At 39.9% G+C, this 13481-nt stretch overlaps 1 protein-coding gene across 2 annotated transcripts in view; it reads right to left on the bottom strand.

Moving 5' to 3' along the window:
• Nucleotides 1-13481, bottom strand: part of GNAL (G protein subunit alpha L) — a 160776-nt gene that overhangs the window by 92340 nt on the left and 54955 nt on the right. Inside the window, exons 1-4 of one of the 2 annotated variants that reach the window (XM_056854118.1) lie at nt 10489-10670; nt 10117-10189; nt 9382-9436; nt 9089-9208 (exon numbers count right to left, since the gene is read on the bottom strand). In XM_056854118.1, the coding sequence (XP_056710096.1) occupies nt 9089-9208; nt 9382-9436; nt 10117-10189; nt 10489-10627 (387 nt within the window). In that variant the 5' untranslated portion in view covers nt 10628-10670. Of the gene's footprint in view, nt 1-9088; nt 9209-9381; nt 9437-10116; nt 10190-10488; nt 10671-13481 lie in introns of those variants that run through there. The other variant, XM_056854117.1, reaches the window with a different exon arrangement.

Raw genomic sequence — 13481 nt, 5'->3', positions numbered from 1 at the left:
TTTGATCTCCTGCTTTTTGGACTGTCAACTATACAGACACCTTCTCTTTAAAAAATAAGACTTGTTAAAAGACTTTTTGTATGGTTTGGTGTTCCCTCAGTAATTCTTACTGGCTATGACCTGGATGGCCCAGGCTAGCCTGATCTCGTCAGATCTCAGAAGCTAAGCAGGGTCAGCCCTGGTTAGTATTTGGATGGGAGACCACCAAGGAATACCAAGGTTGCTGCGCAGAGGAAGGCACTGGCAAACCACCTCTGTTAGTCTCTTGCCATGAAAACCCCAAAAGGGTTGCGGCTGCGACTTGACGGCACTTTACACACACACACACACACACACACACACACACACACACACACACACACACACACACACTGTCTATCTGTGTTCATCTGCTTTATTTAATTGTCCTAAATATTTACACACACGTGTGTGTATTTAAAATGCAATTTTTATTGTTTACTACCTTGGGGACTCTTACATTGGGTAGTAAGGTGACATACAAACGTTTTAAATAATATTTATAAATAATAAGACAACAGATATGTATGTAATGCTAGTCATTCAGTATGGTGGCTATTTTGTGATATGCTGTGAGTGGGTCTACTCTAGCATATATAACAAGAATGAAATTGAAGTTATTTTTCCTGTTACTCTTGAAAACATGTATAAGGCAGTAGTCTGAAAATCTCTTATTGTATGTGCCTGTAGACATTAGAATGTCAATCTGTGATGAACACCTGGAAAATGTCCTGGAATCATAATGGCCATTTGTTTCAGACCTAGCTTATGTTCATATTACGAAGAAATTATGCATTGTTTTCTGGAAGCTTGCTTTGATTTATGTTGTGTGGGAAAAAGAAGTGTGGCAAGTAAACCTAAGCGGTCCAATTTAGTCAGCATGGTATAGTGGTCGGAATGCCAGACAAGGATCTGGGAGACCCAGGTTCAAATCCTCACCCTGCCAAGAAGCTTGCTGGTTGACCTTGGGCCAGTCTCTCTCAGGCTAATCTACCTCAAAGGATTGCTGTTGTGAGGATAAAATGGAGGAGAGGAGAACAATGTTGTAAGCCACTATGAGTCCCCATTATGGGGAGAAGTTATAAATATTTAAATAAGCAAAAACTTTAGTGTACATAAATCATATATACAAATGCAAGTATAAAACAGGTTTTAATAGAATTGTATTTGTTTAGTCTAATCATAAAGTATAGGTCTATTTAAAATTGTGATCAATTTGTTATTGGGCTGCAGTGTTTGATATGCAGAAAGCCATCTGTCTTTTCTTCTGCTCATTAGTACTTTTTGAGTATTCAAAGTTGTTTGTACATTATTTCTGACTCGGTAACCCTTACAACAGCCTTGTATAGAAGGACAGTACTACCACCCCTAGACTGCAACTGGATGAGTCGTGAATAAGAGATAACGCTTTCCTAAACCAATATAAATGAGCTTAAGGCTGAGGAAAGGCTTCAACTGACAAGATCCTGCATCAAACTAAGCAATTACACTTTACCAGCTCTCATTTTAACTAGATTACGTGTAAGAACCATGAGCGTGATCTATCCCCTCCCAAGCAGAGTAATGAATGAGCCAGAGGGAAATGGAAACTTCTTTTTCTCCCTCCCGCTCATTTGATGGGCCATCCGTTTGGTGAGCACACAGTGAGTCTGTCTACAAATACACATGAAGGGAAAGGGCTCCTCTGAGTGCTGTGCTTTTTCCTACCATAAAGGGAAGGGGAGAGTTTTGTTTCCCATATTTATTTTTTTCTGCTACCAACCTTTTGTTTCTTATCTTTATCCCCCCTAGTTGTTTGAAATTATTTTACAATATATTACATATTGTTTGCATTGATTTACTAATCCTCTTTGATCTCTATAACATTTAAAAATGTTTTATAAAGAACCCTGTGAATAAACAAATGATTTAAAATCCTATCACAATCCTCCAAAAGAAACCTTAAAACAATACCACTGAAAGCTCTATGTTATCAAGCGAAAGAGGGGAGCAAATGATGCTATAATGAACAAGCATTTTGAAACAATTTTTGCGTTCAGCCACGAAACACTCAATATAAAGCAAGATTTTCTTTCAGGTTGGTTTTTCAAGATTAGTAAATTTTTCTAAATTAAAAAATCCACCTGAACAGAAGACATTTTTGTAAGCTAGGAGCCCAATCCAAGATCTACAAACAAAATAATGTTTCAATATTCTTCCCCTTTCACTGTCAAAGAAATGACCAGAAAGAGGAGAAAGCTGGTAAATGAATTTCCTTCACCCTCCCAAGCTAGCAAGATGACACAGTAGATTTCCATGGGCAGTAGTGCACACAGAGGTCCTCAAAGCAAACATAAGACTAAAGTAGAAATCATGTAGGAGAATGTTGTCCTATGCAGTAGTGACTGAAGAAAGCACAACCTGTACATAGAAACCATGAGCCTATTGCTTCTCACTAGATTGACAGTTATGCCTGAAATCATGTCCGTTATAAATCACCTTAAATATCACTTGGGAATCTTCCCCCATCTCAGTTAAAGTGCTTTGCCACCATTCACAAGTTATGTTTTCCTGCCCTTAATGTAACTCCAACCATTCCTGGTAGCATGGGAGAATTTTCTACCCTTATCTTGACTCCACTGGAATCCCCCACATGTATCTTTCTGGCAAAAAAAAAATGCAATTTAAAACTGAGCACAATTAATTATGGCCTTTCTGTTCCATTTGGGATGGGAGCCCATAATCTTTGCATAGTTGTTGCAGGAGATTCGACAGTCCTTTTTCCTTCTCCTTGATTTTTTAAAACCTTTTAATCTGTTAAAACTGATCAAAGGAACACTTCCATACATTAAGAAGAGGTTAAAATGTGAAAGAGACACTCTCAAATGCATACACGCTTTGGGAAAAAATGGTGGATGGAACACTAATGATATGTTTCAGATAGAATGTGTCAGTTCACAGCAAACACAAAAACATGCAGGAAGGCGGATGCATGATTGGTGGCCTCTTGCATGGCCATTAATTCATTAAAACATATTGCACGTGTATTGAAAACAGACTTCATGCCTTTCGCCCATAAACAGCTACAGCAAGAGTATCTCAAAAGCATGCATGGATTTAGTCTATGCCAGTGTAGCAATATGAGTGTTGGACCAAAAACTGGGACACCCAGGTTCAACTCCCTACTCGGCCATGGAAGCTAGCTTGGTCATTTTGGGTCAGTCAGCCACTCTCAGCTTAGCCACACCTCACAGGGTGGCTGTGAGGATAAAATGGATCTTGTAAGGCTCTTTGAATCTCCATGGGGGACAGGGGGGGAGAGACAAAAGTAAATAAATAAATGTCCACATAGAAACACTTTAAAAATCTACACAGTGATAACACTTTTTCTGGAAAATGAACAGGAATGAGCCATTCACAGAAATGGTAAAATCATTATGTGCATTCATGCTAACAGTCCTATGTTATACAGGGGTGTGTGTGTGTGTGTGTGTGTGCGCGTGTAAAGTGCTATCAAGTCTCAGCCGACATGACGACTCATTTTGGGGTTTTCATGGCAAGAGACTAACAGAGGTTGTTTGCCAGTGCCTTCCTCTGCACAGCAACCCTGGTATTCCTTGGTGGTCTCCCATCCAAATACTAACCAGGGCTGACCCTGCTTAGCTTCTGAGATCTGACGAGATCAGGCTAGCCTGGGCCATCCAGGTCAGGGCATGTTATACAGATAAGCATGCCAAATTCCATTTATTTCAGTTGCCTAAAAAAAGGTAAAGGGGGTCCCCTGTGCAAGCACTGGGTCACCCATGGGGTGACGTCACATCCCGACGTTTACTAGGCAGACTTTGTTTTACGGGGTGGTTTGCCAGTGCCTTCCCCAGTCATCTTCCCTTTACCCCCAGCAAGCTGGGTACTCATTTTACCGACCTTGGAAGGATGGAAGGCTGAGTCAACCTTGAGCCGGCTACCTGAAACCAACTTCCGTTGGGATCCTTTTTTTAAAATAAAATAAAATAATGATAATAATTTATTAATACAGTCACTGACCAGCAAAAACAAACAACTCAGGTCGTGAGCAGAGCTTGGACTGCAGTACTGCAGCTTACCACTCTGCGCCACGGGACTCCTCAATTGCCTAGATGCACCCAAATCTAGATGGGAGTAGGATTTGTTTATTTATTTAACTTCACTTATACCACACCTTTCTTCCCAATGGGGCCCCAAAGTGGCTTACCTCACAGGATTGTTGTGAGGGTCAAACAGAGAAGAGGAGAATGATGTAATTTAGGCTGAGCGTGTATGACTGGCCCAAGGTCACCCAGCAAGCTTCCATGGCAAAACAGACATTTGAACTCGGGTCTCCCACATCCCAGTCTAACCACTATGCATTACTAATGCTAAACTGGGCTTTAAGTATATGTAACTTGTGGCAGTTTGTACCCATCAACATCTTTATGCCATGTGTTGATCGTTTAGTTTCCTGTTCAACAACTGACTAAAAAGTAAGGTACTCTTAAATGCAGCTCATATTTCCTAATAGCTGCTGTACATATACATACAGATTGCAAATCATTCTGTTAAGGATTTACAGGCTGCTGCCTTTAAATATTCAGAATGTGTTTCTAGATGTAGCTCAAAACAACATGACAATTACCGTCTTTAACAAGGAGAAACTTATATAATAGACAGCATGTTTGTCCACAGCTAGTAGCAAAATATGCCCTTAATATGTTCACTCTGCCTCACAAAGGGCAAAACAACCATCAATACAGGATTAAAAATGGCACAAGTCAATTCCTCTTAACTTAAAAAATGTCAATCACCACTCTGCCCCCAAAATCCCATTTAAACAGTAGTGTTCCTACTTCTATTATCAGTCTTTCTGCAAACACTGTCCTTAAACACACTAAGAACTAAAGAATTTCTTATGCTGCCTAAAATATAATACGTAATAGTATTATGCATATTATATATGTCCTAGACTTACAGCAAAGAGAAACTGTAGTACAACAGTTCTGTAAACTTCCAAGTTTTTTTTTAAATATAGCTACTAAAATTATTAGAAATTTCTGATAATATCTTCACAAACCTGCGTCAAATATAACAGGAGACAACATAGATGATGGAAAGTGCCATCAAGTAGCAGCAAGCTTATGGTGACCTAACAGGGTTTTCAAGGCAAGAGACATTCAGAGGTAGTTTGCCATTGCCTGCCTCTGCGTCACAACCCCTAGACTTTCATGGTGGTCTCCCATCCAAGTACTAACCAGGGCTAACCCTGCTTAGCTTCTGAGTTATGACAAGATTGGGCTAACCTGGGCAATTCAGGTCAGGGCAACATTACAATATGAAATACTCAACTAGCAAACACATACCTGAAACTACTTGTGAAAACATACCGACAGGTACAACATACCAAGCCATGTGCATATGAGAAATGGTTAACTATATATTCTAATATCCAGCAAAAATAATTTGTAACTTAATTTAATGATTCCAGAATTACTGGCATCCTTTAGTGAAATCTTAGGATAAGAAAAGATACAATGTTAATTCTACCAATATCAAAAGCTGGGAACTATTGTTATTCACGACAATGGTTGCAATAGTAAGTGTAAATAATGACGTCTGAGTTCAGTTCAAAGAATTTTGGCTATAGTTGGTGTGTGTGCTTTAAATACTTTATCCAATCCTAAACATATTTACTCAGAAAAACATCCTATTGACTTTAACATGACATATTTCCAAGTAAATTTGCTTAGTTTTACAGTCATGCAATCCTATGCCTGTTTTCTTGGAAATAAGATCCACTTCATTCATTGGCGCTTAATGTCAAGAAAGTATGAATAAGATTGTAGTTTTTAACTGCAGTCCTAGGCACTCTTTGCAGGGAATAAGGCTCACTTACTTCTGCGTAAAACACTGTTAGAATTGCTGTGGCTCAGTTTGTAGAGCATCTGCTTGGCATGCAGAAGGTACCAGGTTCAATCCCCAGCATCTCCAGTTAAAGGGACTAGGCAAGTAGGTGATGTGAAAGACCTCTGCCTGAGACCCTGGAGAGCCGCTGCTGGTCTGAGTACCCAATACTGACTTTGATGGACCAAGGGTCTGATTCAGTATAAGGCAGCTTCATGCGTTCACCATTGGCATGATCTTTTCACACATCATACGTGATCCAGCACTCACAAATGAAGGATGCCAGTAAAAATTACTAGTAACTTGGAAGGCATGTAGAGGAATGGATGAATGGGAGGTCCAAACAGACCTCCCATTCCCCCCCTCCCACAGTGTGATGTCAAGCTGCTTGCATGTATCCCAACATGTGGGGAAGGAGAAACAGATGGCTTTATTGATTCTTATCAAAATCTTCCACATCTGAATACTGTACCTGCAATGTACAATGCCCTATAAATATAGTTTATTTCAAAAAAAGTTAAAAACTGATAAATTACAAAAATATGACAAGCTGAAAGTATGATAGGCCCTACCTATTACAATTCACTCGATAAAATCTTCTATCAGGATTTTTTAAAAAATCATCCCATTTGGATCACGACAGACTTCATTCCACGTCAACAACAGACAACCGTTATTTAGAGTTAATAGAATGAAATTTGGGAACACTAATGTAATTATTTGCAGACCCACCCACTCGTTTCAGAAGGCTTATATGTCATTTAGCTCACTAAACGCAAATTATTGAAATTTAGCAGAGCGTGGAACTGAACATCTTATGTATCACATTATGTGTTTTTTAAAACATTGTGTCAGGAGCCAACACAAATTACACAGACACTGGGAAACTCTTCCTTACATGCACAGTAGGGTTTTGATTGCTTTTCTTTGAACATCAGCTCGCCATGCCATGACTACAAACTGCTTGCAAAATTTTCTTCATTTTCAAAAACGGTTCACCATATGGCACTGAGGACTGCTATTAAGAATTTTCAAGCCCGTATGGGCTCATGGAACTGCTTGCAATGTGCTTTTGCTTCCTGACCGCTGAAGTTTTATTTGGTACTAAAGACAAACGTTTTAATGAATAACTGGACACTGTAACATACTGTAACTAAAGGAAGCACTCGCTCTACAAAGGAAAACCAATACTACAGTTGTGTGCAGAGCTACAACGAAAAGACGCTGTCTTCAATGCCTAACATGGCAGTCAAAATTCTGACTTGCTTTTGTTATAATTAAATATGATTTTGTCTGTACAACTATCTTTTACAAGCGTATTTCATACAAACCAAATAACTGTGCAAACCTCAACAGTTATTCCAGCCTAATCCCATTGATTCCAGTACTTTAGAATGGAGTAACTGCACAGGATTGTAACATAAAGCAATTTCAAGGAATATGACACCTTCCAAGCCTTTGCACTTTCCAAAGATACCAAATCCACAACTTGTTGCAATATCAACCTTGATTTCCATGCTTGACGCAGTTCTACCTGCTGCTCCCAGAAAAGTCCCTGCCTTGAGTTTTACATGGGCAATTTTACACAAATTCTTCGCTATGCTAGAATGATGTTGTGAAGTCCCCACATGTGAAAATGGCCTTTAGTCTTAGTATCCAAAGGAATAAAACTAAAACCTAAGAAAGCCATAGGTACCAAAATAATATCTGCAAAATAAATCTTAGCACCATTGAAAGATATATAGTTCATATTGGATCCCATTTTAAGTATCAGTTCATCATTTTGTCAATGGAAGAACCCCTCAAGCTACATGCCACTATATTGTTCAGATACAGTTTTTCTAAATAGCTGTGTGTGTGTGTGTGTGTGTAAAGGGCCTTCAAGTCGCAGCCGACTTATGGCGACCCCTTTTTTGGGGTTTTCATGGCAAGAGACGGTGGTTTGCCAGTGCCTTCCTCTGCACAGCAACCCTGGTATTCCCTGGTGGTCTCCCATCCAAATACTAACCAGGGCTGACCCTGCTTAGCTTCTGATATCTGACGAGATCAGGCTAGCCTGGGCCATCCAGGTCAGGGCCTAAATAGCTATACAGCTATTTAAAAGCTATGTTTCTATAATATCCTTGAACCTTCACACCGGAAGATTTATCAAGGCATTAGAAATTAAAAAAGAAAAAAAAGAACAGCTCCTTCTCCAACACTCCCCCCCCCCCAACAGTGTAAAGCAGAAGATGCTCCCTGGTCAATCTACAAAATAGACTGGGGGGAGACAAAAACAAAAACAACAACCTTTCAGGTCTCTCAGTGATTGCAAACCAGTTAATGTAGTTTCTTTCACGTAACAAAAGAAACACCCAAAGCTCTATTTTTGCTTACAGAAATATTAATATTTAACATCAAGGTGATCCAATGAAGATCTCCTTTATTGGCAAATTCACCTGATAATGTATTTTTTTAAAACATAGTCACAAATGAGTAACACTATGATTAGTCTTTTCTCTTATAGCCACCATCATAAGAACACAATGCATATATACAAGATAAAAGGATATTCAGAAGCCATGAACATTAAGTATTATATAAAGGATGTTCAAAAATGCCCATTACCTAAACATGCTACCATGAAAACACAATCTTCAGAAGAATGGGCAGATCATCTCAAGACTGTATATATTACACTATTTATTCACATAGGTTTTTATCAATATACTGCAGCAACTAATTTTAACAGAGTTGTTACTCTACCAAACAAAATTCCACAGAACTAAATTCTCAGAACACAAGAACATAAGAAAAGCCATGCTGGATCAAGTCCATCAAGTCCAGCAGCCTGTTCACACAGTGGCCAACCAGGTGCCTCTAGGAAGCCCCCAAACAAGACGACTGCAGCAGCATTATCCTGCCTGGGTTCCACAGCACCTAATATAATAGACATGCTCCTCTGATACTGGAGAGAATAGGTATGCATTATGACTAGCATCCATTTTGACTAGTAGCCATGGATAGCCCTAACCTCCATGAACATGTCCTCTCCCCTCTTAAAGCCTTCCAAGTTGGCAGTTCTTGATTGCTTTTCATTATATAATCTTCCAAATATATTCCAGAACAGAAAATACTGCTCTATAAGAGCAATGTGAAGGAACAGAAGAAGCAGGGGGAGAGAACACTCTGAACTTACCTGGGTGCAGTCAAAGTCAGAAAGTGGGGCTATACTCTTAATGTAATCTGCTCGGAACTGGTTTTCTTGGTTGGCCAACGGAACAGGAGGTATTAAGGTGCTCATTGCTGAAACTATAGTCTAGAATAAGGGAAGAAAACATAAGAACAAGACATATTAATATGGGTAAACACAGGATCATTGAAGAGGACCCAGTCATTAGAAAAAATAAGATTTTCTCTGCATGCAACAATCCTCATCACTAAACACGCACAATTTAAGACCAGCAAATATATATGAATATATATTCTTACCACAATTGCATCTTTAACATTTTTCCGAATATCCAAAATTTTCTGTTTCTTTTCTCTGCATTGAAACAATAAAAAAAAAACGCTTGAGTTTTCTTCTACCATTAAGACCCTGAAACTCAATAAAAAACCCATTTCCCCCCTCAGCATTACCCCATTTCACGATGGAACATTTAGCACACGAGTTTAATTAAAATAAATTATTTTTTATTTCTTTCAAGTGGCACATGGCAACTGTCTATGTTTAAAGGTTTGGGGAGGGAGAAGAAGACTGCCCTGGCATATGCCCACTTATACTGCAAACTGAATTTAATCCCAAATAAATAATACAGCCCATGAACACTTCAGAACGGATTTTATTCCTGGTACTTCTTTATCACTTGAGTGCTTCCAATCTGTGCATGAACTGACAGGTATCTTTAATTTTACATACATAGACAACAGTTAGTTATTTGCTGCTATAAGAAGTAGTCGCCATGTTGTAGCTACACAAGGCCCTATTAAGCACTGCAGTAGCAACAGTGTAAAAATACATTGAAAGGAATAGATAAGAAGGGGAAGAAGACACATTGATGTTGCCTTTTATATATATTATTATTATTTACAATGGCGGGATTGGCAGTAAATCACAAATGAACTACATGCAAAAGATTATAATAAATTATCCAGTTTGTGTAAATGTGGTTTAAATGTATGTATTAAAACAACAACAACACGGGAAGCATCAACAGTTCTTACTCTGAATTAAATCCATTTACATGCAAGATCCTCATTTGCTTGACAATAGTGCTTTTCCCTGACTCACCAGCCCCTGAAAAAAAGAGAAAAACGTGTGATGTATACATTTGGGGGAGCAGGAAAACAGGGGGGAGGGAGGCAGGTTGAAAGCATCCCTCTTCTCCAGAAACATCCATACACATGCCCAGGACGATCTGTGCATTTGACACACACACGGCTCCATAAGAGAGACCGGCATTCCTATCATCTCATATTCTGTTGCACCCAAATAGCACAGCCCCTTCTGTCATATGCCGGCCATGGAAAACTGAATTGCACCACTGCACTCTCATCCCCCTCCCCCCCTCCACCAAAAAAGCCCTCCTTCCTTACCCAGCAGAAGCAAACGGTGTGTGGCTTTATAAGCCAATCTCTCTTTCTGCAACTGCTTCTCTATTTTTTTGTTGGCTTCTCGCTGCGCTTTCTCATCAATACGTTGATCCTCCGTTTTGCTGTTGCCCAAACACCCCATCGCTGTCACTTAGGGTGGATATCAGATTGCACTATGTATGTATAATACTCTCTCTCCAAAAAAAAATAAAAAAAAAATTTTTTTTTTTAAACAGTTGATATTTATATCCCCGTGATGGTATCTCTCCTCTTTCTTCCCCGCTCAAATAAAATGGTCTCTGGTCGTTCTCTGATCACAGTTGTTGTTGTTGTTGTTTTTTCCTCCTCCCGCAAAGAGATGCAAAGAGCTTCCGGAAGAGGTAAGTGTATAAACAAACAGACCAAAAAAAAAAAATCTGTACAAAATGCCCCAACGCACAGTGAAAAGAGAGAAGGGCTCCTCCTGGAAACCAGCCGAACGCTGCCTTCCCCTCGCGCCGCCACCGCCACCGCGCGCGCGCGCGCACACACACAAGCACACACACATTTACAATCCCTATATTTCTCTGTAAAGGTCTATTTTTGTCTTTCTAACTCAGCACTGCCTCTTTCTGTGAGACCAGGAAACAGTCGAACTACAAACGCTGCAGAGGGGAGGGGGGGGGGAGCTGGGTTTACTTGGATTCTGTGGACTCGGCTAATTCCCGCAATCAATTCCTAACTAGAAGTTCTGGAATACAGAAGAGGGAAAATACATCTGGATGTGCTCACTTATTATTATTTTTTAAATCCAATCTAACATGCAAAGAGCTGCAGATATGGCTATTCCAAAAAAATAAATATGAATTTGGTAGCTGAAGCTGATCGCCAAAATTCTAATGCACAAAGTGGAAAGAACAAATCCAGACAAATCCAACCCACCACACATTTTCTAGCCTCTAATGACTTTAAAAATAGTCCCTGCAGAAAAGTGGGTTGTGTTATAGGTGCTCACTGTATCCTTTCATGCTTAAACAGACCATTCTCTCTGCCCCCCACTCCATTATTGGCAGAGACTAGCATAATCCAAAACAGCACAATAGATTCCCTCCAGATCTCAAAACCTCCTAAATCACACTTCAAATATTAGCAAATAAAACACAGTTATCTAACAATCATTTTATACTTCTACAGGTACTCTATATACATTCTATCAATATGATTTTTGAGATTTATATTTAAAAAAACTGGTGGATTTCCTTCCAGATCAGATCAGAAATGAACTATGGAAAATAGTTTTTTCAACATATCTGAAAGCCAGCATGGTAGAGGGGTTCGTGTGCTGGACTCGGTCTAAATCCCCACTCTGCCATGGAAGCAGACTGAGTGACCTTGAAACAGTCACACACTTTCAGCCTAGCCTACCTCACTGGGTTGTTGTGAGGATAAAATGAAGGAGAGAGAAACAACGTAAACCCCTTTAGGTCCCCACTGGGGAGAAAGGTGGGGAATGAATTAAGTAAATAAATAAAGCATATAAACAAAGTTCCTGCATTTTACGAACCCATGCACGTTACAAACTGCCTGACCCAGATTATTGAAATCTGCGACACAACAATACTTTTAACAGAGATATGCTTCATTCCTTCCAATGTAGCGTTTACCTTTGAGCAGCTTTTAGCTCTAAACCAATATCTGTACAATCTGCAAATTTTCCAGCAGATATTCTCATAACCAATAAAACAGGCACATTAACAACCTTTGAATGTGCATTATCCGGGGCTCTCCTCTCACCTGACGTCTACCCAAATATCTTGCCTGAACAAGAATGATTTTATACCATCAAAAATATATCCACTGTTGGAGCCAAGGATGCCAGCCTCCGCATGGGGTCTGGTGATTCCCTGGAATTTCCACTGGTCTGAAGACTACAAAGATCAGTTCCCCCAAAAGAAACAGCAGCTTCAGAGGCTGGACTCTATGGTATCACATCCCTGCTGAGTTCCCTTCCCAAATGCTGTTCTTTCCAGACTCTGCCCCAAAATTCCCAGGAATTGCCCAAGCCAGAGTTGGCAACCCTAGTGGAGCTGGAGAGGCCGCACACACTTCAGTTCAAGCAATGACATTCACGCACACATTCGAAACCACACTTTGTACAGAAATCGTGGTGCTCAGACGCCACTAACCAAACACAACTACAGATGATCTGATCATATACAAAAGAGTATATTATTTCACATGGTATACTAACTTTAATTACTACAGCCATGCAACAGATGCCATCTTTGTTCTTGGAGATACATATATCTGTCCTAACTAGAGTCCAGTGATTGGCGGTATGTGTGCGAGGGGGTGAATGTCTTCTGTTACTTTTTTTTGTGGATTCCTTTGGAGAAGTCTGGGGTGCAGACTGTTTAATCTGGGGAGGAGGCTTGGCCTGGCCTGTACCTAGGGAAGCAGTGTGTCCAAACCTTGGACCAACAGCCAAGACCCAAAAAAGAGCTCAAAATGAAATTTAAAAGATCTTTATTAAATAAAGACAAATTTATGACAGCTAACTAGAGTAGTCAAAGACAGGACATTTTGGAGGACATTGATTCACAAGGTCGCCATGAGTCGGAAGCGACTTGACAGCACTTAACACAAAGACAACTAGAGTACAGATGTGTAGATGACTGGGGAAGGCACTGGCAAACCACCCCGTAAACATAGTCTGCCTAGTAAACGTTGGGATGTGACGTCACCCCATGGGTCAGTAATGACCCGGTGCTTGCACAGGGGGACTACCTTTACCTTTTAAGTAGAGTATCAACTGGGAGAAATACAGTCACACTGCTAGAATTCTTCTAAACTTCTACTTCTCTCTGGAGTTCTAAATGAATCGGTAGGGTCCGAAGTAGCCAAGCTTGATATACATACTCTGCTGCGTGTATTAGATCTCAAAAACCATACTACTAAAGAGTATTCTCACAAATTATACTTTTAAATGCCTTATGGAGTCTGCCTTTCCCCCACCC

This window comes from Euleptes europaea, chromosome 8, assembly GCF_029931775.1.
Source record: "Euleptes europaea isolate rEulEur1 chromosome 8, rEulEur1.hap1, whole genome shotgun sequence".
Lineage (NCBI taxonomy): Eukaryota > Metazoa > Chordata > Lepidosauria > Squamata > Sphaerodactylidae > Euleptes > Euleptes europaea.
Note: the sequence above shows the minus strand (reverse complement) of the source record. Positions and strands in the feature narration are given on the sequence as shown.